General features: G+C 38.6%; 2 protein-coding genes, 1 long non-coding RNA gene and 1 other non-coding gene across 6 annotated transcripts; 2 read left to right on the plus strand and 2 right to left on the minus strand.

Moving 5' to 3' along the window:
- Nucleotides 1-156: 156 nt before the first annotated feature.
- Nucleotides 157-2,028, minus strand: LOC122821669 (pentraxin fusion protein-like). Its single transcript, XM_044099783.1, has 4 exons — nt 1,936-2,028; nt 1,801-1,867; nt 1,498-1,705; nt 157-635 (listed from the first exon to the last, which is right to left on the minus strand). Exons 2-4 carry the CDS (start codon nt 1,850-1,852, stop codon nt 227-229), a joined length of 669 nt encoding a protein of 222 aa, XP_043955718.1. The 5' UTR covers nt 1,853-1,867; nt 1,936-2,028; the 3' UTR covers nt 157-226.
- A 3,092-nt stretch (nt 2,029-5,120) lies between these two features.
- On the minus strand, nt 5,121-5,192 carry trnat-cgu. Its single transcript has one exon. It is a non-coding gene; the product is annotated as a tRNA-Thr (tRNA).
- A 60-nt stretch (nt 5,193-5,252) lies between these two features.
- Nucleotides 5,253-8,227, plus strand: LOC122822585. Its single transcript, XR_006369167.1, has 2 exons — nt 5,253-5,703; nt 6,531-8,227. It is a non-coding gene; the product is annotated as an uncharacterized LOC122822585 (long non-coding RNA).
- A 1,556-nt stretch (nt 8,228-9,783) lies between these two features.
- LOC122822582 (polycomb protein suz12-A-like) lies at nt 9,784-25,160 on the plus strand. Of its 3 annotated transcripts, none has more exons than XM_044101387.1 (17): nt 9,784-9,822; nt 11,090-11,297; nt 13,766-13,812; nt 13,907-13,971; nt 16,144-16,212; nt 17,024-17,073; nt 17,172-17,257; nt 18,128-18,374; nt 19,021-19,123; nt 19,223-19,328; nt 20,137-20,311; nt 20,410-20,498; nt 21,349-21,492; nt 21,590-21,747; nt 21,823-22,024; nt 23,226-23,305; nt 23,703-25,160. In XM_044101387.1, the coding sequence occupies exons 1-17, from the start codon at nt 9,784-9,786 to the stop codon at nt 24,001-24,003; spliced, it is 2,169 nt and encodes a 722-aa protein (XP_043957322.1). In that variant the 3' UTR covers nt 24,004-25,160. The 3 variants fall into 3 exon arrangements, with proteins under 3 accessions (XP_043957322.1, XP_043957323.1, XP_043957324.1); XM_044101388.1 differs by lacking the exon at nt 9,784-9,822 and adding an exon at nt 10,571-10,607; XM_044101389.1 differs by lacking the exon at nt 9,784-9,822 and adding an exon at nt 10,614-10,877.
- The last annotated feature ends 253 nt before the right edge of the window (nt 25,161-25,413 follow it).

Consider the following 25,413-nt stretch of genomic DNA (forward strand, 5'->3'; position numbering starts at 1 on the left):
GTATCACTAAGTCTTGCAGCATGTATTTTCAACTCAGTGAAATTAATAGTTATATCAACTCATGATGTAATGATCATTTCAGTTATATCTTTATGAGCATTCAAGTCATATTGTATTCTATCAATTTGTGCACAAATGATGACCACAGCAAAAAGATTGCAGGATACATTTTATTTGTCCAAAGAAAGAAAACTCTGAACATTTTCTGCATCCTGAAATAATAAAATCAGATCAGATCAACATTGATGACCTCCACCTCTCCAAACGGTCTAAGCTCCACAGTTTCCCAGTCAAACACATTTCCTCTTTCCACCCTCCTCCCATTAAACAGACTGTGGATGGCAAAGTCTGACAGGACGGAGTCCCACATCGTCACATCAGAAATCTCTCCCACAAAACTCTGCTTTGCATCAAATTCGCCCAGAAAACTGTCAGGATCCTGGCCGAGGATGACTCTGCCTCCGGGGCGGATGGTGTGACCCTTCCGGTAGATTTTGGTCTGACTCTTTCTGCCGTTCATGAAGACAGCAGCAGCGCCTGAGCTGGAGTCCCAAGTGAAGCACAGGTGAGTCTGCAGGTAGCCGAGGTCAGGGACTTGGAAAATAACTCCATCCCCACTCAGGTAGAAGGACAATCTAAACAGAAAGTTGTGTGGTTTTTAATTTTAGCTCAGATAAAGCTAAAGCATGTAACTTTTATGAAACATGTTTTTTTGTTTGTTTGTTTGTTGTATACATTTGCTGAAACTTACATAGATCAAACAACCAATCAGATCCCGGAGGCGGGATTTAAAAATGTCGATCACAATCTCATGTGGAGCTGCTAGCCAGTGTAGTTGAAACTAGTTAGCTTAGCCTCCGATGACGGTTTTCCTGTTTATCCACCATTAGCACCTTTACAGCAAATACAGGTTGAGTGACACAGCCGAGGTTCATAAATTACATATTTAGCTTTCAAGTTAAGTATTTAGTTAGGACGCGAAATTTTTAGTTTGGAAATTAGATAGGTGTGAAACTAAATATTTGGTTAGCAAAATAAATATTCAGCTTCCTAACTACGGTACATTTAAATTGTAACCAAAGATTTAATTTGAAAATTTAATTTTTAGCTTTCAAATAAAAATATTTAGTTAAGAAGCTAAATATTTAGTTAGCTTACAAACTAGTATTTTGTATACAAACTAAAACTAAAGTACCAAACTAAATGTTTAAGTCTGGGCAAAATATTTAATTTTCAAGCTAACTAGTTGTTTCCAATTCAAATATTTATTTTGCTAACTAAATAGTTAGTTCCAAAGTAATGATTTATTTCCCAAACTAAATATTTATCTTTCTGACTATATATTTAATTTGAAAGCTAAATATTTAGCTTGCAAACTCATGTATTAAATACTTAGTTTGGAACTTTGATGTTTATAAATGTGTGTAAAAATAATGTGAAAATATCACTTTGAAAAATGAAATCTCGCATTTATTTATTTATTATTGAGGGTTTCACCTTCCATCCAGCTCCCGCCACACATTCAGCTCATCAATGTCACTGGTCCGATACGCAAACAGGATGATTTCTCTCTCTCCGCTGAGCTCGGTAGCCACACGCATGCACAGCGTGAACGCTGTCAGCTTGAGCGGCTTCATAGCGATCATCTCCATGTAGGCGGTATTGGTTTCACTGGGGAAGACCAGGCTTCGAATGCCATCCCTCCCTGAGAAAGAGAGAAACGTTCAAACAAAAATCCATCCAACCAGGTTTTTTTTTATTTTCGAGGGGAAAAAATATTGATGGAAATGTTAAACTCACCACAGAATGTAGCAGAGATGGAAAACAAAATGAGAACGAATGACAGCCTCATTTTCAGAGAGTAAACCTGTGAAAGAAATAATTCTCAACGACCTGATGGAGTAAATATGTCCTACATGCAGACTAAAACCTTACCTGGAGTTGAATGAAGAAGAGACAGACTGCTAAAATTCTCTTGAAAACGAAATGCTTTATATTTTCATTTCACCCCTACTTTATCACAGAATGTTCAAAGTCCAGGTCCAGAGAAAATATTTGTATTTCGAAACTTTTGACCCCTTTGACTGTACCTTCATGCTGTATGACAAAACCATGAACGGCTATTGGTAAAACCCTTTAACAAACTGTTATAATATTAATAAATAGCTGTCTCTGTATTCAGTATCAGGCTCAGATTGTGGCAGTGGCAGATATTGTGGCACTTCCGATGACGGGCTGCTGTGACCTGTGCACCGACTTGCATAGGTCACAGCACCACCTGGCACCTTATGGCCACAATTTGATCTTGGCCCTGTTGCATAAGACTGAGGGAGTACAAGTAAGAAATTCTGGGAGTTAACAATCACCTCTAACTAATTTTTTGACGGCTTTTGCCGAAAAAGTTATAAAGTTATGGAGCTAAATTGGTGCAATAAAGTATGTAAAAAAAATTTAATTAATTTGTATATATATTTATCCATCCATCCATCCATTTTCTTTACACCCTTCTTCCCTAAATGGGGTCGGGAGGGTTGCTGGTGCCTATCTCCAGCTGCGTCCCGGGCGAGAGGCGGGGTTCACCCTGGACAGGTCACCAGTCTGTCGCAGGGCAACACACAGACGTACAAGACAAACAACCATGCACACACACCTGAAAAATACTTTGAAACTGAAAAAAGCTATTTCAAAACCAAAAAAAGATGTGGAAAAACTACTTTTGAGATTTAAGTTATTTTTTTCCATTTCAAACTTTTATTTCAGGTTCCAAATAATTGTTCAGTTTCAAATCTGATAAAAAGCCACTGATTTAAAGTGAGGAGTCTGGTATTTCACTGACAGCCTCTCGACCCGCTCCTCTGAAATGAGACTCCAGTGTTCATCCAGGCTCTGCTGCAGCCGCTGCTTCTGCTCCTCCGAGTCGTCCGGATAGAAATCCTTCTGCCCTCGGGCCGGGATCTTATGGCTCCTGGAGCGAGCGGCAAACAGCTCACATGGACTGCAAGTTATTTACAAACAGAACAACTAAACTCAGCGACAGCAACTTCCTGTTTCAGACAAAATTCACCAAAAGCTACAAAGTGCAACCTACAGAGCGCCAGAAAATCAAGAGATTTCTATAACACAATAACTACCTGATAATTATTTAAATTTTAATAAAAACACATTGACATTAAACACATTGGTGGATGTTTGCATTAAGAGATTAAATTCTAACCACAAGATTGAACGTATGCAAGAGAAAATCTTTTTTAAAATTAATTGTAAAAATTATAAAAAAATAAAGTGAAGATGTATCACTCCCAGACTTTAATTTGATTTAATCCTTCCAAAACAATAATTAATCAGTATTACTGCACATAACTTATTTGAACATTTAAGATGCAGGAAACAACAGATCTTCTCTAAAACGTTTTTTAATGATTTAAAATAAAAGCAGCCAACAACTTTAGTTTTCAGGATACAAAGAAATGTTTTTTAACCCATTACATTGTGTTTTTATCCATTAAAGTCTCACTTTCATCGAGTACTTCAATAAAAATGTGGAAAGGTGGTAAATATACAGCAGAATTGGATGATAGAAATCATCACAATATTGAGCAATTTGACATTTATTATTATTCAAACTAACTATCTAGTCCCTAAGATCACATGTGTTTCAAACAAACTGAAAACAAAATTAAAATAATTAAACAAACATCTGACATTCTCAGAAATTCTCTAATTAAACGCTGTAAAATTCAACACTTTATGGGATTAAAATTACACTTTTTAACCTAGTTTTGCAAAACTAATTTGTCATCTTATTGAATTTCATAGCCTCATTATTAACATTTTCTCCCTTTAAGACGTTGAAATAATCGTTTTATTGTCGAGAACTAAGTATGTACACCTAGAGAAAATATTATAAAATATTTTATGTTTAACTGATATAAACAAAGGGTACTGCAAAGCTTAACAATATTAATCAACACAACCAAATTTATACAAAAATAAAGTAAAATATAAAATATAAAAAAGGTGCATTATTATTTAGCAACACGGATAAAACCTTTGCACACCTAACTGGATGTATGAGTTCTTTGGCATTTGTTCATCACCTATTATTTAAAACAATAACTCTGCACTGAGTTATTTGATTATGATTCACTGCAAAGAAATGTGATTCACTTTAGACCATGTTGACGAGAAAAGTTAGAAAAAAAATCAGAGACAAACACCCACCAAAAGACAGTAATATTTTAAACCTGCTTATTACCTTGTGATTATTGTAATTAAACTGAATCAAACCTTAATGATTTCATTAAAGAAGTTCTCTGCGCTTTCTGGCACTTGATTTTTTAATCCGCCATGACAGTCTCTCCGCCGCTACTGCTTCCTGCTCCTCTTCCGGGTCCTAAAGCCCGCCCTGTTCCATAATAAAATAGTTAGATTCTCTAATACTCCACAGGAGGGCGTCAAATCACACAAAAAACTTTTCCTGGTTTTTAAACTGTATTTTCTTCTGGATTTTGTCTGTATAATATCTTTAAATAATTATGTGTTTAAATATAGCATTTATTTAAAAAAAAATCATTGAATATGTGTGAGATTATAGATGATGAAACTGTTAATCGATTTAGTTAAAATTGTTTTAGTCCAGCCTTGTTAGTGGTCCATTGGCTTGAAAAGTTGTAGTTATTATTTATTGCTCCATAAATCAGAATACCCAAAGCATTTATACAGATATGAGTAAATTCAAGTGGAATTTTCTCTTGTGTTAGCAGTGCTGCATGTCTTGGAGAAAAAAATATAGAAAAAACTAACATTTGAGTGCCACCAAGTCTTGAAGTATTTATTTTCAACTCATGATATAATGATCATTTCAGTTATATCTTTCTACTACATTATTTTCTCTTTTGTTATTATTAACTTTTTGTTTTTCATTTGCATAAGGAACACATATCTCAGTTCTTTTGTTTTTAAGTATCTCCTCTGTATTCTCAAATCCTCAATAAGTTCCCGTTAAAAGGAATTTTTTTCTCTCTTTATTGCCACTTTGTTCACGTCTAAGGAAAAATAGGTTCAAAAGACGGTAAATCTGCAGGTAAAAAAACCCATCCTGGTCAACAGCCGGATTAGCTAGGCACGGACGGGGTTCGAACCCGCGATCTTCGGTTTACGAGACCGACGCCTTACCACTTGGCCACCGCGCCTACCCAGAATTCTCGGACGTCACGATCTTATTTCATGGCATAAATTGCCATAGCAATTGCTTCTTTGGAATTATTAATTGAAAATTTACATCTAGACAGCTGCACATGTAGTTACTCCACAATTAAAACTGCAGACCGACTCATGATGCGCTTTGGCCGGTTTAACTCTCTTTAAAGTAATAAAATCAAAACCATCCTCTTCTAAATTCCATAGGCAGTGCCGAATTTTTCCACAAATGCCAGTACTAACTTTGAGATATTTCAGATATCAATTTATGGATTTTATTTTGGACTATAAGGTGAAATCCTTAAAATGTTAACTTTGGCAATAGGTATCTTGTAGGGAAGGGGAACCTTGACAGTGGAGCACACCCGGAAGATGATAGTTCACAACAGATTGGATTTCAACATTTCTGCTGCTGTAATCTGAGAATGTAAATCTCGGGGAAGCACTTTTGGGACGGTGGATGGATATTTATGGTCTTCATGATATTTATGACCTACCCGTGCTGTAAGTAATAAAGCTTAAACGTTTGTTTTAGGTAACAGAGGCGTTTGCTAGCAAGCATGTGGCTAACTAGCACGGGTACAATACAGCTCTAACTCCTATGTACAGATGGCAATATTTCTTACTTCTACTCGTTCCTCAGCCTGATTTAATATAGTCTGCGGTCGACGTGGCGAGTAATAAAGGGCCACATTTATTGTCATGCATTTTCTGTGTTTGAAAAATCAGAAATTAGCTTGAAAAAAAAAAACATCTGAAATTTTTGAGCTTAATCTATAGGATTTTTTCTTCTTTTTTTTTCTTGAAAAAAACAAGGACATTTGTGAGATTAATCTCAGACGTTTCCTGAAATAAAAAACAAGAAAATCGTATAAGCTCCAAAAGTTTAAGAAAAATCTGAAATTTTGAGATTAATCTAAAACAGTTCCAGAAAAAAAGATGTCTAAACTTTTATTTTTGGATATCTTCTAAGTTTCTACAAAATTTCCAGTTTTTTTTAAGAAAATGGTTGACTTTGGGGGCTCAGAAATTACAAAGTTGTTTTCTAGAATATTTTGAGATTAATCTAAAAATGTATTGGTTTTCTAAAAAATTGTCAACTTTATAAACTCAGAAATTTTAATGTTGTTTATCTTGAATATTTTTTACTTTGATCTAAAAATTTCTGAGTTGCATGGTGGAAATGTACTCCTCTTTTTGTTTCTGTCTGCAATTGCCTAATATGACGTCTTACTTGATTCAAATATTGCAAGATTTTCTGTAAATATTTCTAAAGTAGGCCCAGAAAATCAGGGATCAGGGATCCAGCTGAATCGTTGCGTTCCTTCCAGGCTCTGACGGAGCCACTGCGGCCTGCGGCTGAGCCTCGCCCACCATGCCGCTGGTGGTGGACGCCGTGTGGGCGCTGTGGAGCATCACCGCCGGCATCTACGACTACTTCCACACCAGCGCCATGGAGGAGCGAATTCACACGCTGGAGCACGTCCTCTCCATCCACCAGTTTGTGATTGCAGGCCTGTCGGCGGGCCTTGTCCTGCTCATGGCCTATATACTACTGAGAAAACACTAAACACCTCCTGCATAACAGTCAGTCTGCTCCTGCTGGAAGTTTGACTGATGGTCCAGTCCACTGAGTCTTGGTGTTTTAATTTTTAATCTCGGTCTGTCTGCTGCTCTAACACAAAACCATGATGGGTTCTTGAAGGAAGCGTGGCACTTTATCCGTTTGACAAGCTTGAAGATCTTTGAAATGTTAATTTATTCATTCATTCATGTTTTAAAACTCAGCTAACTTATTTATTTCAAACAAAAGAACCATAGCCACCACTGGATCAGTGGCGTGCGGTCAGGGGGAACTCTCCTGTAATCATGAAAAGTAAAATAGATGCTAATAATGATGAGAGAACATAGAAATGTTTTTCTATAAATTTGTTTTTTATTTGTAATATCAAGATCAGCGATTTTTTTAAATGATAAAAATCGTTGAATTTACACATTGCCTGTTGAAATACATGGAAGAAGTGAGGCAGTGTAGTGCCGTGCCTTACCTCTAGGGGCGCTGTGTTGCACACAGCAGTTCGCGCATGCCCATTACTGTTATCTTAGCTTCGCTAATATATTTATTAAATAACACATGTTCTATATATGTTTACGTTCCTCAGTCTGTAGGTATAATATGTTTAATAAATGTGAGTGGCATATTCAGTCTTTCTAATCAGCTGTAATTGCGCAGTAAAAGTGCGCAGGGTGAAACAGGAAGTAATGTTTCTCACCGATAGGAGGCAGTGTTTAGCCCCATTAGCACTACAGGCAACAGGTTCTCTTCTGCTCGTTGAAAAGATTGAAAACGGTCAGAAAACTAAAAATACAATCAGAACAGAACCTTTAAGGCTGTCAGAAAAATAAAAAAGGTAAGATCATACAAAAATTCCAATTTTAATCAGAAAAGGAAGAAATTAGCAAAAGAAAACATTCAAAATTAAAAAATAAATAAATGTGACCTTATATTAAATAGTTTGTTTTCTTGCTATTATATTGTTGAATAGTATGGAATTGATGGAAAGACAATTAAAAACTTCATTAAAGGTCAAATCTGAAAAATAAGCTTCTATTTTGGATTTGTACAAAATGAATCGGTGTCTCACCAGTTCTGATCCTCACCGCACGTCACTCTCAGAAATGGCTTTTATTTCGGTTCCTCCATCTCGGGCACTGGATGCAGTTAACCCAGAACTGATATCATGTTTATTATTCTTAATCATTACCTATAAACTCCGAACTAAAATGCTTATTTTTTGTGTGTTTAGAGGTTTCTAAGGTTTTATACACATGTTCTGCAGTTTCCCATTGCTTGCCCTGTTTGTGCCATGTGTTTAAAACATGTCTTATTTAATTAAATTAGGTTTTATCTGCTGTAACAGGTCAGTCCCCATGTTTACTATCACTGTTCACTCCAACATGTTTGCGTGACAACAACTGTAGTGATGATATCAAAGGAAATGTGACTAATAAATGTCATTTTAATTCAGCCTCTGACTTTTTTGGTTACTATTTATTTTTAGTGTAATTATTTGATAAAATATTTGTTGTTTCTGTGCTCATTGCACTTTTTGTATTACATAGGGATCTATGTATGAGCCTATTTTTATATAATTTTCTCAAAATTAGTCAACTTTTTATACCACAAACCCAAAATTTTATTGTTTTTGCCTTTTTAGGGTTTAAAATAATAATTAAAAAACTAAACTTTTACAGAAAAGATAATAGATGCATTTTCTATGGATCTAAATATCACTAGCATTTTTAGTGTTATTCCTGTAAAATCAAGTTATTATATGAAAAGATCCATCTAAAACAAGCATTTGTTATTATATCAATATTTAAAACACCCTATTATTATTAGTTATTTAAGGAAGATATATTAAGAGGCACCTAGCATCTCTGCAGACTCCACACATGCTGGACACAAACTGTTTTGTTTTACCTTCCTGTTGGCACTATAGAAATCAGATATTTTTGGACTGATTCAACTTTGTTTTTCTTTGGTAAAGCACTGTCTATATACAGATTTAATAAATGTATTACATTTGTTTATGTTTTCAGTGATTGCATCATGAAGTTTGGACGCTTCTTGATGTTTTCCATCGACAAGGCAAACTGACCTGAAACTTGTTTGCTTCTCTCACATTTTTAAACCTTTCTACTCTGAACTCAGCACTGAAAAATATAAAATTAAAGTGAAAAGGAAAAAGAGCACCTCATCATCAACATCTATATGAACAAAAGGGAAGTAAATTCTTCCTGAAATAGATAGAAAGGACTGCTGCCAACATGAGGCTAAACCACTGACCCAAAAACACACCGAGGACAGAAATAGCTTTTGACTTCACTAGCTGAATGTAGCCACTGATGGTCTGTTTGCACATTGAATAAATCTCCAGCTATGACCAATGAAGGCTCTATCAGGGTTGGGTTTTTCCCCAAACTGCAGTCTGAAGCTGATTTATTTACATTTTTTGTTTTATTAGAACCTTTTCCAGTGTTAGTTTTGAAACAGTGCAGCTTTAGTTCACATTTTATTTTAGACTGTTATGGAACGTGAGCAAAGATGCAGATGCACACAGATTAACTTGATGTAAATATATATTATAAACATATTATAAAAATATAAATATTTTTAGAGAAATATAGAGGTTATCAAGAAGGATTATGGAAATAGTCTGCAGCTATTTAATAATAAAGGCTTATTAACTTATACAGGATTCTAATTGTTTTTCAGAGTACCATAAAGATGTCTGGTTATAAAACTAAATCAAACAAAAAAACATGTTTTTGCAACACTTTTACAGTCTTTCATTCTCCATTTTTGCAATAAAGTCTGTTAATTTTATTACCTAGAAGTCTGCGCTGCATTTCAAATGATTTCCAATTATTCTTGTGTTCAGAAAACATATGAATCTGACTGAAATAGTTTTAGGTTACAGTGAACGGTGATTTTAAAACGCTTTTTGGCTCCTCTGTACACAGGAGGCGGCAAACGTGCCTCAGCTCTGCGTCGGCTGCTTCTAATATCTGCAGCAACCAATGAGAGATCAGCATGTCACCAGCAAGCGGGGTGATTGGGTAAGGAAATTAGAAGGCGGGATCTCTAAACACCAGTCATCCTTCTGCTGCAGCGTACCTCTTTCAAGTCACTGAAGTTAGAGGAAAGAGGGAGAAATGGGACTATTTAACACTTCAGAATAAAAGCAGATCGTCCATAGCTGTTGATTTAGCAATTTTATGTAAATGTAAAAAGAGCCCTAATCGAATATTGAGCGCATAGTGTTCAGTATGTGGAGATACTTTGCAGTAGGTCAATGTTAATGGTATTACTATCTATTTTTTAAATCTCAGTTTCTATTGTTGGTGCACCTATTTCTACCACACTTTTCTATATGCTTAATTGCTGTGGTGTGAAATTCAAATTATATTAGAAACTAATTTTCAGTTTTGTTTCATAATTTTAAGGCTGCTCTTAATGATTTAAAGAAGACGTTGTTGGGGGGCGGGTGGTGGTGCACCAGCCTTTTTTGTTTTGTATTTGTTTTATGTGAGATAATATTCAGAAAATCAATAAAAATTTGAATTACAAAAAAAAAAGAAGAAGAAGTTGTTTGTAAATGTTTAGAGTTATTTGTTTTAGTCATGATGGTGTTAGGTTTTTAAATTTTGTTATGAATGTTATGTAAACTCTGTGTACTTATACCAGATTCTTAATTTCAGGGAATTTATCTGGTGAAATAAAGCTTAGAACAATTTGTTAAGATGAATTTGTCTTGTTTAAAATCAACCGTCGTAAAGCGAATTTAATTTTAATCGTGCTTTTATTGTGAAAATACTGACCGGACATGATTGGGGATACATCGGTGAGCTTCCTACTATTTTACATCCAACTTGCTAACAGACACTCGGCGACAACAATGTTCATTTGCAGTTAAACATTTGCCTTAAATGGATTATGGTGCTACCGTTGTAACGTTTTTCCCGTTTCTTCGTGTCGCCGCGGGGTTATTTTACCGACATTCTCCGTGGAAACTGGGGCGATGCTAACCGGTTAGCCCGGGGTTTCCGCCTCAGCTCGCCGGAGGCTGTTCTGTTGTTCCGCGCATTCTTCGACCACCTAACCGCTAAAACAGGTTAATAACAGTTAAACGGAACTCGGGCAGTCTCAAATTTAACATTCTAGAAATTTAGCTACACGTCTTTAAAATGAGGATTTGAGTTGAGTTTATCGTCAGCGGTTGTTTTTTTAACCACCATCGATGCCTCTTTTGTTTTGACAAAGGAAGGAAGAGCAGCTGAATTTCTTCTTTTTTATTTATTTCTTTGCCACTACACCTCACTTCAGGTGGGGGAGCCAGCTCCATTTCTCCCCCAGCCTCTGACTTCCATGGCTCCCCACAAGCAGAGCTCCTCAGGTGGAGGCCACCACCATGTGGGTTTCGGTTCTGGAGGAAAAACCAACGGGTTGTACCAGCCGCCCTCCGCCGCAGCCAAGAAGCCCAACATGCAACTGATTCAGGCCGACCACGAGTTGTTCCTGCAGGCCTTCGAGAGTGAGTCCCAACTGTCACCGAGCTGCATGTGTAAAGATGCACATCTGAGGGCCTATTTTAGCAATACAGGAAGTTTCACTCTGGCCATGCAGTTGTAACGATGAGGGGAGCAGCTAATGTCAACCCTCTACCGCAAAATCTTATTAATCGTTAATAAATGACGTAAGTAAGCATCTGTTCCAAATCAAAGGGTATTTCACAGTTTAGTTCATTAAAACTAAACTGAGAAGACACAAAAATGTTTCAGGCTAAATCAAATCCCCTACACTGTCAAAAATAAACAAAGAATATTTTAAAATCATAAAATGTTTTGCTTTGTGAAAAGTTTTATTTGCATTAAAACTGAGAGAGAGAGTTTTTTTCTGCTTGGGCAACTGGATAACCATTTAATCATCAAGATCTGTGAAAATGTTGTTATATTTGTTAAAATAAAACCTTTGGTATCTGAATGAGTTTGTGGGTACCGATGCCAATCTAGATGGGATCCAAACTGAAAAACAGTCGCACCCAGACCGGTCAAACCTGGATGAAATTACTGTTTTAGGCACTTTTTGATATGTGAATCTTAACTTTGTGTATAAAAACACAGAAAAATGATATTTTAACAAGTTGAGACTATTTTTAAGTCTTATGCCCAGATAATTATACTTTATACTGTTTGTGAAAATTTTATAAAGGTCACTTTTACTGTCTTGTTTTACACTTGAACCACCTTAGACTTGGAATGTGCTGCATAAAATAATTCAGTGGGTTTTAGACACCACAACTAAATGTTTAGTTGAAAACTACTTTTTGTCTGTTGTTGCAACAAATCTATGATCTAAAGTTACTGTTAATAATCCTAAAATGTAATGGTTTTCTGAATGTTATGTAATTTGATGCAGCACCACAAGAACTAACTTGCTGAGTAAAACTGAATGTCTCATTTAACTTTATTGCAGAAGCTTTTGTTGCATTTTTATTACATTGAACTTGTTCCACATTCCAGTCTTTGATTTAATAGCTTTTACTTCTCTGGTTACCCTTTAAAAGCTGGATTAGTTAAATCAACTTCACTTCCCCCTGAGACTTAGTGAAACAGAAATTATAGATGATTTTAAAAGATTGTTTAACAAAGTTTTCACTTTTTAAAACTGTGGATTTCAGTCTAAAGTCAGTGTTGTTCAAATCTGCACAACATTCAAAACTTTTCTGCGACATGGAATAATCCAGTTTGACCAGTTTCTGTTGTCAAGTTTTACTTGATCTAAGGTGATTTAAAATGGCAGGAAACTGGAGTTGTAATTATTTAAAAAAAAAGCAGAATAATCCTTTCTTGGTACTAACAGGTTGAGTGCTTCAGATTTGGAGCTTGAGCTCATCCAGTGTAATCCAGATTCCTAGAAAGCATTGATCTGCTCGACAGGTTGTTTGGTTTCTGCTGAAATGTGTCTGAATGTTTCGTAAATGGTGCAGCTTCCAGTTTATTTGCGTCATCCGTTCGACGATACTGATCTGCTTTATTTGCATTCCTCTACCTCTTTGAAGTCTCACTCTTCATCCTTTTATTCTAATCTCCATTTGGACGGCCGTCTTCAAATACAAGGCAGTTCCTGATCTGGTTGCTTTACATCTACATTACCCAGAAACACCCAGGAAACTCATCTTTGTTTTTGAGGTGCATTCTTCGGGTCTACTTGTAATGAACCTTAGACATGTTTACCTCTCTGTTTAATAATTCAGGAGCGTTTTAATTGGATCGATTCAGAATTGATTCATCATCTTTCAGGTTTTATGTCTTCATTTCTTCTGCTTGTGATGAACACGACATTCATGGAGAAGATGTTTGATCTCTGTGAATCTTTTCCTGGTGTTCAAAATGTGGATCAAAATTCAAATGTCTTCATCTTCGCAGTGCTGATCCAGAGTGTCTCCTAAATTCATGCATCTAGAATGAAGACATTAAAATGTCTTAAATTTATCAAAAACATGGCAGTCGGCCTTAAATATAAACACTGGTCTTAAATTTTGTCTATTCAAGCTTGTATATTTTATATAGTTTAATATTCTCTTGAGACTTGCTGTCAGGCTAAAGTTTGAGTCGCACACGACGTTCTGTGATTCGAGGCGATTGAGGCTAACTAGCTGCTAATAAACTTTTGCTAGCTAGTCTTTTTGCATGTGTCGTTAATAAGTTTAAATTATTTCCAGTTGGTTGGATGGAGTTCATCTTCGCTCTGCGTTATGGATAAAAAAGTTTGTCACTATTGTATAAAATATACGATTTGCTTTTGTGCATTTCTGTTTTGATACGGGTCTTGAATGTTATTCATAAAGGTCTTAAAATGTCTTGTACTTCAATTGGTGAAAGCTGCATAAAGTCTGCTCATTAAAAGTTGTTTTGAAACTTTTAATGATCACATTAAGTTTTCTGCAGACTTTTTCAACCTAAATGACTTCTGATGTGTCGCTAACATGTTTGTTTGCAGAGCCGACTCAAATCTACAGGTTCCTCCGCACAAGAAACTTGATAGCTGTGAGTTCTGCCTTTCCTACAAGCCTCTTTACCTGGAGAGCTGGGGAAGAGGATTATTAACAACACATGTTTTTCTCTGCTTGTTGCCTTTCAGCCGATATTCCTGCACAGGACGCTCACTTATATGTCCCACAGAAACTCCAGGAGTAACACCAGAAGGTAAGCTGCTTGCAGATGTTTTTTTTTAAAGCAGGTCAACTGTTATCTCGGGTGAAAGTCGGCCGACGTGGCGGCTGCTGGAGGTGGATGAGGGCCGGTGAGATCAGTTAGGAGAAGGAGTGTTTTTCAGTTGGTGCTGCTTTGCATGAAGATCGTGTCGATACACGTGTAGTTGGTAGTTTGTAGTTTGTGGTTTGCTGCAGTGAAAGGCTGTGAGGTTACAGGTGGTGCGGCGCTGGGCTGTCGGGGTGCAGAGCTTCTGGGTGAAAAGTGAGCTTGGTTGGTGTAAAACATGTGGCTTAGTGAAGATTTTTTCTTTTGGTGACGTTGGAGGGTGAAGAGTTGGTGATCTGAAACTCCTCGGTTTGCTGCGGTGAGCAGAAGATGTTAACATATTCAGCTACATATTGCTTCACAGCACAAATATTCTTCTTTTACTCACTGGAATCTTCTAGAGTTCATTCATTTAAAAAGAAAAACTTTGCCTAAAATTTTCCAACACTGAGACAGATTACATTTTATTCTGATCCTACTTTTTTATTGTCCTGGTCTCTCACCTAACAGTGCTTTTAATCATCTATTACAGTCAGCTTTTAACGTTTTACAGACAGATCTTTATCATCTTAAGCTTTTTCAAATGCATATAAATTGGAGGTTATTATGTTTTCCAGTTGGAGATTTGAAAGTCGGGATCTTCCTGTCATTACTACAGCTGAAGATCTGAAAAGTGTAACAGTTTAAACATTTAGGATTTTTAATTGATTCTTTGTTTTTCACTTCCTGTTTTCAACAGCTGGTGAAGAAGCTTCGATTAAATTTGGGATTTTATTTCAGGATCAGATCTTGTTTATCTCTTGAGACTAGCAAGCGTTGATGTCTGTAGTGGTGGCCTTTTATACATGCATGTTTCTCTTAAATGTGTTTGTTTGTTTGAAACTGTAAGATTTACAACAGGTTTAAAAGGTTTTACGTTTTCAGTGAACGTTCAGTTATCTCTGTGTGCCTCTGCCAGTCTCTCCCAGAATTCGCTTGTTAGAGATTTTTAATCTCAATCGGATTTTTCTGGTAAAATGAAATGCAGCGTAAAGCTCATAAGTCAGTATTACTCGATACCTCCCCTTTTAAAACATTACTTAGTTCGGCTGATGCTGATATATTGTGCGTCTCTAATTGAAAACATTTTCAATTAGAGACGCACTGGCTTTCTGTCCAGTTTTCAGAAAGCCGTTTCTGTTGCAGCTGTTTCCAGTTATTCTGGCTTCTCACTGGAGTTTCTGCTCAGATTAAAGTTTTATGTGAGACCACTGGAGTCTCTACCAACGGCTGTAAACCGATAATAAATCAAACATGGAGATTATTTGATCCAGACGCTCCGCTGATTTTACATTAGCAGATTGAAACCGACCAAATGAAGGAAACATTTTAGGATCAGACATCAGAACTAAAAAAATGAGTCTTAACTTTACATGTTCAGCATCAGAACATCAGTATTTACACAGAAAAGGCTTTGAAAAAGTTGAGTCAATATTGAATGAACTAAACAAACAGGAAGCACAGCTCAGTGTTTTATTGACCTTGACCTTTTTTAAAATGTTACGTCAGAAATTTTTGAAGTTTTAAAGGTGAAAATCTTCCTTTGAAAACAGAAAGCTGGTTTTATTTTATTAAAAATACAGAAATGCAACAGATTAGCTTTGAATAAATCAAATATATTTATTAACAGAGGCATTGTTTCTCAATAATCTTCAATTGTGGTAAATTATTAAAAATGTAAAAATCATGCTTCCTCTTTTATTAAGCTTCAGCTTTGAACCCAGAACTGAGACAAAATGATTTGCAGAAAATATGTAACTAACTGTAAATGCATCATAATGGGAACCAGCTGCACCAGTTAATTAGTAAACATCTGGAAAAAAAAAGTCAGAGGGAAAAGACTTAAATTAATATAACAATCACTTGTCAAATTGCTCAAACTTTGTATATTTTTAATGTTTTTTTGTTGTTGTTTATCCGTCTTCCCCACTGTGACGCATGAAAAAGGTCTTGATCCCAGTGGATCAAGTAAATGTTTGTTATGATGTCGTTTTGCTCTTTCAGAAAAGAAAATCTATTCAGGATGTGAAGTTTATCGGTGAACTAAATTTAAGAGAAGACATTCTTCTGTTTTTACAGGAAAACCTCCAAGGTAGACAATCTGTTGTTCAAAGTGGAAAAGATGAGAGGAGAGCAGGAGACCCTCAGGTAAAAGCTGCTAATTTCACAGAAACCTCCAGACAACAGAGAGAACTACGGAGCTAAATTAGTCTCAAAAGGATTCACAAAGCATAGAACAAGATTTGTAATTCTGCAACATAATTTAGAAATGTGTGAAACAGAATGAATAAAAACGTACATCTACATTCACGTGTGTAAACAGAATCAGCTTGAATGTTCTCCTGACTTTTTAAGACTTTCTTACAGCAAGGGATTCACCAACAAGATGATGCATTCAAGGCTAGTTAAAAGCTGGGATTCCTGAGATTTAGAATTATAATGCTGCGTTCAAGTCCTAAAAAAAGTTCTGATATTGGAGTATTAACCAGATTTATTGGAAATACAGACAAGACATTCTTCTAAAGACATGCACCATTAAAGTCACTGGATTCTAAGCTGCACTGCTGAAATATACAAGGTTTCATGGGAAGGTTCTTCTTTTTCTGGAAAAAAAAATCCCTATAAACTAACGAGAGCAGCAGCGCCACCTTGTGGCAGCAGTTTATCCTCCATCAGAGGACGGTGTGCAAACACAGCAAGTTAATGTGCATTTAGAAAAGGAAAACATTAACAGCATTCACCAAAGAAAAAAAGGAGAAAAATCTCCCAACTCCACAGCTGCCATTTTTAATGCGTTATTTATTTCTACTTGTGCTGTTTGAAACTGTAAATTTATGCTGTATTGTGTAACATATTTGTGAATTATGTTCACTTACAAATCTTGTACACTTTGTGAATATTTTTGAGACTAATCTAGCTCCATAAGAACTTGTCTTATTCCACTTTTCTCTTCCTGCAGCTTGGCCTCCAACCTGCAGCTCACCTTTACTGGTTTCTTCCATGCAGCTGGTGAGTTTTTTTTTTTCTGCTGTCTTTCATTGGCTGATTTCCTGCTCTGACTTCCTGTTTACTTCAGTGTTTTGTTTGCTTGTCTTGTTTTTGTCCAGGTAAATCGTCTCAGGACAGCGAGAATGAACAGAGCTCGGTGTCTGTGGAGGTCCTGCTGGTCAAAGTCTGCCACAAGAAGAGGAAGGTGTGTGTTGAGGAGCAGGATGATCATTGATTATATATCATGATCAATGATCATAGTCAGCTGCTATTGGCCCGTATAGGTAGCAACGTTCTCCTGCAGGCGCCATTACTGTGCATCGAGTCATTTTGACAAAACCAGACTGTTCCAGCAGGAATAAAACGGCCGCATCGCCTTTATTTCTTATCCGATTTCTGTAAAACATGGCTTATGTTATAGATGAGAAAAGATTAAAATATGTGTGGAAATTAATCCATAAACTGTTTTTGGTTCTCTCAAGGTGCAAGAAAGGACTAAGCAAATTTCTGTTTTATATTGGTAATTAAACAGACGAACAATTTAAAACCAATCGTATCCTGATTTCTTGTCGCCTTCTGTGTCTGCGTTATTCTGCGCAGACCTGTTGCCGTGACAACCGACTGACAACTTCTCCTCTAGCCGACGGAGCAGCGATTACGTCCAAGTGTATCAGGAACATCAACACCGTTTAAAGTTTTTAGGCTTGACGTTTATTTTGCGATTATCAATAAGTGGCGTGAAGATTGGCGGTGGTTGATTTGCTCATTTCAGCACCTCGTCTACTGATGACCCGTCAGAACCGGTGATATTTTAATGTTGACTGAACTGAGAAACACCAAATTCTGTCTACATGTTAAGCTTGTCAAAGTCAAGCTAGCTTAGCTCTGCTACGTCCAGCTTTATTTAAATTTGATGCCTTTGGATGTTATCCAGCTGTAATGGTGTTGACAACAGTAAAACATTGCGTCTCTTTCAGGTTCTGTGAGAGTTTGTAATTTTCCCGACTCGGTGCGTAGTGAAGTCACATGACCTCCAGCAGTGGACCTGAGCTGAGGTTTCCTCTCTGCTTTCCAGGATGTCAGCTGTCCGGTGAAGCAGGTCCCAGCAGGGAAGAAGCAGGTCCCTCTGAACCCAGAGACCAGTGCTGGAGTCCAGGCCAAACTGGGCTCCTTCCCCACCTTACTGGTTCCCAGCAGCGAGTTTGAACCCAGTAACTCGCACATGGTCAAGTCCTACTCTCTGCTCTTCAGAGTGTCGAGGCCCAGCTGCTCCAGAGGCCAGATCCACGGGTTGAGCAACGGAGAGAACCACCACAGAGGAGGTAGGCAGAGGAAAACGAGTCAATTGGGTGTTTTTATACAGTATTGTTGTTTTTTGTTTAATAATCCAGTTTATTGCATGTTTTCGGCAGTTACAGCGAGATCCTTCTGTGGCTCTTAGTGGTTTTCAGTTTGGCTAAAAATGACAAAGATGTTACTAATTTGTGTGAATCTTTGACCCAGTTATTTGCACAATTATTTCAAACTCCTGCTACTGGTAGTAATTTGATTTTACTGTATTAAAAGATGAAATTCTAATATTAACTATTTTCTCTAAAACTTATACCAATCCATCCCACAGAAAAAAAACATCCATCCTCTTCTTGCTCAATTCTATCTTTATTTGAAATCCTAAAATAGAAATAAAGTGGTGAATCTTTAAAAATGACAATTGTCCTTTGGTAGATATTTATCAAAAAGTATAAGTGTGATATTTAAATGAGTTTTATTTGGCTGACCTGAGAGTAAAAATGTCCCGAAGCTGTGGAAGTTGCAGACTTCTGTTCTAGGTTGATTTGGCTTTTTATTTTGAATTCAGAAATGATTGAGAGAGCGTGTAAAACCTCTGAGATGTTTTATTATTTTAAAAATGTTTTAATCTCACCACCTTTTGAAGTGATGAAGACGTTCGCCTTGTTTGTGGTTGAGATTTTTCAGACGAATCCGTCAACAGGAAGCGGAGGAGCTCGTCTCTCAGGGAGGAGGGAGAAACCACGTTTGTGGCTCAGATGACGGTGTTTGATAAAAACAGGTGAAAACTCGCACAAAGTCTCACCTTCTGAAGCAGAAAAAGCCTCGTTGCGGTTTGGTGACGCAGAAACCAGAGGTGAGAGTTGATGCTTGTGTGCAGGCGTCTGCAGCTGCTGGACGGGGAGTACGAGGTCTCCATGCAGGAGATGGAGGAGAGTCCCATCGGGAAGAAGAGAGCGACCTGGGAGACCATCTTGGATGGGAAGGTAGGACATGTGCACAAGTCCCAGAGATTAGCTCCAATACGATGCAATGTCATATTAAAATTGTATTTTTCATAGCATTTAAAAGAGACTCAGTTGTGGCGTGGAGACTTAGAGAACCGGCACTCTACAGAGGGATTAGAAGCTGTTTTGATTGAGTCCTTTGTGTCAATTTATTGAACCTGGAAATCAAGACGATCACATTTCTGGCAGCAACTGGACAATGTTTATTCCTTCTGCCAAAGGACTCCAATTTTCACCAACTGTTGTGCGAGTCTCTCTATTTTTTGTTTTTACACATAATCAGTGCAGGTTTTTACTTGTAAGGTTTTCGCTGCATTAATGTAGCTGTCAAAACTTTTATTAGGACACTCTTCAGTTAGTTTTCAACAGGCCACCTGGATCTGAAAAGTCTCTTAAAGCTAATGCTGCATGGAAGGGAAGATATAACACTGACTTGGAACCAGACAGCAGCTTTATGCTAACAAACAACATCTAAAATTAAAACTACTCCTAAAAGTAATAAAAACCAAAACAAAACAAAATTTAACTAATAAAAACTGGCAAATACACTCTAAAAATGAACTAAAACTAACTGAATTAGACAAACAAAAACTAAGCTATAGTGAAAATCCTAAAACTCCAACACGTCCAATACTTTTTCAACTGAGGGTTTGATTTCCACCAGAAAAATAAACCATTCATGTTTCATATTTTTTCTGGTTTCTGGCTCTAAAATGTGATATTTGGCCTTTTTAATTGCACAGAAACAGCAAGTAGTAAGTATTGTCAACACTCTATTTCTCCCCAGCGTTTGCCTCCGTTTGAGAGTTTCTCTCAGGGTCCGATGCTGCAGTTCACCCTACGTTGGACCACCGACCCGTCCGATTGCTCCACGGCGCCCGTTGCCAAACCTCTGGCCACCCGCAACTCCGATACCAACCAGGACACCCGGCCGAGCACGCAGAGAGCCACGCACGCCCAGGGTGAGGAACCAGACGCTGAGTTTCAGCTCTGATCCGTCCGTCTGACGGTGACCCGGCTGCAGGGTGACGCTGTCTGTCCTCTGACCTCTGACCTCCAGCTGTTAAAGAATCCACGCAGGCCGACATGCAGACCAGGAGGGAGCAGATCTCAGCAGAGCCTCGACAGAAGCTGCGCATCTTGTATCAGGTGAGAGCGGTTTCCCAAAGTTTTCCAGGCTAATAAGACCATTTAACATCAAACACTCACAGATTATTTAATCTGGACATCTGATATTTTTAAGGACGGATAGCAGTTTTCCGGTTACCAATCTTGAGCCTGACTTGCTGATTTCGATTTTGGCCGACAATGATTTTCTCTTTAAAATATTGCTAAATACTAGAACTGAAACGGTTCCTCGAATGGTTCCAGTACCTCGATTATTAAAATTCCTCAAGGAAAATTTACCTGCATTGAAGCTTCGTTAATTTATGTTTTATTATTTAGCACCTTGTTCTGGCCGGGACATTATTTGTGTTGCGCAGCGCTCTGACTTCCGCCTCTGAGTTATTGACCAAGGCTAAGTGTTAGCAGCATAATGTCCAATCTTCAAGTTCGGCCCAGGAGGATTTTATTGATTGGTGATAATTTCCGGGTTTTTATGGTTTTTGGGGACCAATAAACATCTTTAGAAACTGACTGGCTCCATGCCTGGAGAACGGCAGCCTCTCTCCTCCAGGGCTGCTGGTTCAGAGCTGCAGGTATTTGTACAGGTGAGCTGATAGACTGAACACGGCGGGCGGCCGAGCAGCTGATGTTTACAGTGTAAATGTAGCTTTAAGGACGAACAGCACAGTAAATTTAATTTCATCCTGATCTGAACAAACGGCTGGCAGAGCCTGGTGGCGGTTCATGGCTGTAGATGAGTTTCTGAGTGTGATGTTTGTATTTCCACGCCCGTCTTACGATCATCTGTCCCCTGGTCTATTTCCTTCCCATCTTACGTTCTTTCGTTCGCCTTGTTGAAGAACAAGAACCCGATGTTCTTCTTCTTCTGTAGTTCCAGTACAACAACAACACGCGGCAGCAGACGGAGGCCAGAGACGACCTGCACTGCCCCTGGTGTACGCTGAACTGCAGAAAGCTGTACAGTCTGCTGAAGCACCTCAAGCTGTCGCACTCGCGCTTCATCTTCAACTACATGGTGAGACCGAACGTCCCAGAGATAAAACCTGATCTGGATCGCAGCAAACCGCCTCGGCCGGCGTTTTCTGAATCCGCTGTTCCTGCGGTTCTTCCAGCCTCATCCCAAAGGAGCGAAGATCGAGGTTTCCATCAACGACTGCTACGACGGCTCGTACGCAGGAAACCCTCAGGACGTCCACCACCAGCCCGGCTTCGCCTTCAGCAGGAACGGCCCCGTCAAGAGGACCGTGGTCACACACGTCCTGGTCTGCAGGTAAACCCCGCCCCTCACTTCCTGTTCACCTACTTCCTGCCGGGTTCAGCGTTCACCGCCGTCTCCGTCCCACAGACCCAAACGGACGAAGCCTAGTCTGTCCGAGTTCCTGGAACCGGAGGACGGCGACCGGGAGCAGCACCAGCAGACGTACGTCAGCGGACACAACCGTCTGTACTTCCACAGCGACAGCTGCCTGCCGATGAGGGCGCAGGAGATGGAGGTGGACAGCGAGGACGAGCGGGACCCCGACTGGCTGCGCGAGAAAACCGCCAAGGTGGGTCGCGGCCTGCAGCTGGTACCGCTCTGCGACTGCTGAACGGGTGAAACCAGCGGACGCCACAGCAAAGGCTGTTCCAGAGTGACGCCGAGTCGGCCCGTCCAGCAGACGTAGAGGGAGACTTTAAAAATAACAAATCAGAGAGAAATTATTACAGAAATAATCTTGTTAAAATTAAGCACAACACAAAACATAACGGGTAGATAAAAGTTTATCTAGAGACTTTTACTGAAAAGTCAACTTTGCTTCACCCAAATCATCTTAATAAATAAAAACTGATTTTATAAAACCAAAGAAAAACCATCATGAGATTATAACCTTGTTTCAAATTATTGTCAATGGATCAATAAAGTTAATTTGTATCGCATAGTTCAACAACAAGGCAGTTCAAAGTGCTTTACATCCTAAAAACACAAAGTTATAAACACCAGAAAGTTAAAATTAAGAAAACTAGAAACAAACATTACACTTTGAGGAACATCAGCAAATTTATTGATGCAGATCAAATAAGTTGATCGTTTCATGACTTATGGTTCAAAATAAACCCACCAGGTGTTTCTGTTTCATCGGATTCTTTTAAACGTTTCTAATTCTTCTGTTAGCAAGAAAATCAGAAAACAAAACAGTGACTTTCTGCTGTGATCAGTTTGGTTTCTGTGTTCTAACGTTTCCAGATTGGCGTGACAGGAATCACGCCAGAACGAGTGAAGAAAGCGTGGACGTTTCTGCTGCTGGTCTGTTAACGTCCCGTTAAACCCCCGGATTCCACCGGTTACTGGCGCCGCCTGCCGGGAAGCTCAGGGCGACTGTAGACAGACCGCTTCTCTCTTTAAACAACGCTGTGAAGAATCGGAGGGGAAGTGGTTGAAAGAATGTAGGAATGTGAAATCAGGGTGTTCGTTTTTAAGTCCTGCTTCCGGTGGAGTCCTGGGGTTACAGCCGGTTCCTATGTGACCCAAAGTGGGTGGTTTACGTATTTTATCCCCAGAAACTGGAGATAAACGTTTATTTTCTTGAATTGGTTCGTCCCAGAGACGTGTCTGACCAATCCAAAGTTCATTCTGTTTTTCATTTCAACTCTAATCAAATTTAATTGGTCAGAACAAATTTCGACCGTTTTTCTAGGAATTAAAGGAAAAAGTTCCCCGTATCGGATCAGAACCCACAGGTCGTCTGACTGGTTTGCTCTTCCCTGCAGCAAATCGAGGAGTTCACCGACGTCAACGAGGGCGAGAAGGAGATCATGAAGCTGTGGAACCTTCACGTCATGAAGCACGGGTGTGTAGGCCGTTCGGTTCTGGTTCGGTTCTGGTTCGGTTCTGGTTCTGTTCACTCTATTAAAGGTGAAACGTCAGCGCCGGTCGTTTATACCTAAATCCACTCGGTTATAAAATGACGGTTTTCTTGTAAGACGACCTGAACAAACGATCCTCTGTTGTAAATTAGAGGTGGGCGTTTATTAAAAAACATTTATAATAAGAATTTGATTCATTGTTGTCTTGAGAAATTCTGTTTAATAATGTTTAATAAGATACTGACTGTTATCTGAAAATCTTTTCTATTTTTACTATTTTCTATAATTCCACTGAAACATGACTGTCAGATTAACGGGTCATTCAGTTTGATGGTGATTAATTGGACTTCTATCATTCCTTTCCGTTTGTTTTCCTTCCAGTTTTATCGCCGACAACCAGATGAACGAGGCCTGCCTGGTGTTCGCCGAGCACAACGCCGCCGCCATCGTACAGCACAGCCTGTGCCGCAACTTCCTGCTGCACCTGATCAGCATGCACGACTTCAACCTGATCAGCACGCTGACCATCGACCGGGCCATGGCCAGGCTCCGCCTCCTCCAGAGCCAGAAGACACAGAGGGACAAAGGCCAGGAGGAGGAGGAGGAGGAGGACTGGGAGACGGCCATGGATTCCCAGCCGGATCCTGATCCCGAGTTTAAGCCCTGCAGCGAGGAGAGCTGAAACGGGCAGCAGAGAGGACGAGGAGGAAAACCAAATGTGAAGCAGCAGAACCCTGAAATGGACAATCAAAGGTCCGAATCCGTAAAAACAGGAAGGAAGACCCAAAGTGTCAATGAGACCAGAAGCTCCAGATGTTCAGGATTTTGGTTTTGATGTTTTTAGGGTTTTTTACCTCTGAGATTCAAAGGTGCTACGATTTTCCATGGAGGAAAATACAACAACTTCAGCCTGAATCTGTGCTTCTTCCAGCGGCTTATTGACAGACTTCACATGCTTTGATATTTTTGTTTTCAGTGTCAGTTAAGAGATCATACAGTCATCTTTTATTTTTTTTCCAGACTTGTTTTAAACTCTTCCTGTTTTCTCTGGGTCTCGGTTTTCATCCAGTTTAAAAATCTACCAGAGGTTCTGACTGCAGATAAAGAAACTGATCCTGGATTCGCTGAAACGGCAGATTCCTGGTTTCATCACTGGTGCTAAATGGATTTTATTCCTCAGAATCGACCTCTCGACTGTCTCACAGCGCCACCTACTGCCAGCACTCAGATTTCCAGTTTTCTTAGGACCATTTTAGCGACTGAAGCAGCCTCTGGTTTGTAGTTTGAAGCCGTTAACCTGCAGTTTCCTACAGTCTGTGGCTAAAACAAGGTGCTCTTTCTTTCTCTGGATGTTTGTACATACCGCTGCAGGTTGAACCAATTAGCTTTTGCTTTTCTTTAAGTTAGTTTGGAAACATGGAGCAGAATTTAGTTTCCGGTCCAAAGGGGATTCAGTCACTTCTCATTTCCAGTTTTGCTGCTTTTTTTTTGTTTCGTTTTGTTTTGAATTCTTTCCTTGCATCCAGAGCCTCCTGGTTGAGCGCAGTCCGGACTCTAACGCTGCCTTACTTTACCTGCTCCATCCGATCAGAACCGGCTCCCCGGTGCAGACGACCCACAGCTGATGAGTCCGTTTGTTTGGTTTTTGACTGGATCTTTTTATTTCTTCACACCAGCAGCATTTTGCACAAGATGGGAGGAGCCATGTCTAATAATAATAATATTAATATTAATTAAGAAAAGAAAAATAAGACTGGTCTTAAATGATGCTGTAAAGAACCAGCTTGACGATATAAACTGAGTCAAAATGGTTTTCTAATAAAGTAATAATGTGAAGAGCACCGCCTGTTTTAATCCTTTTCTGTTTAAATCCCTGCTTTTCTCTTTGAGTTGAAGTTCTTCTACTTTATTAGGAGGAGGTAAGAATTGACAGCAGGACTTCAATATTTTCTTCTTTTGATTATATATCGTTTTTGTAAGAAAACTTATCAATTTATTAGTGAAGCGGTCAAGAAAATATTGGCACAAATTAAATAAAGCATTTAAAAGTTTTTAATTCACTCAACTGTTCAATCCACAAGATGTGTTCTGC

The sequence above is a fragment of the Gambusia affinis genome, linkage group LG19 (genome assembly GCF_019740435.1).
Source record: "Gambusia affinis linkage group LG19, SWU_Gaff_1.0, whole genome shotgun sequence".
NCBI lineage: Eukaryota > Metazoa > Chordata > Actinopteri > Cyprinodontiformes > Poeciliidae > Gambusia > Gambusia affinis.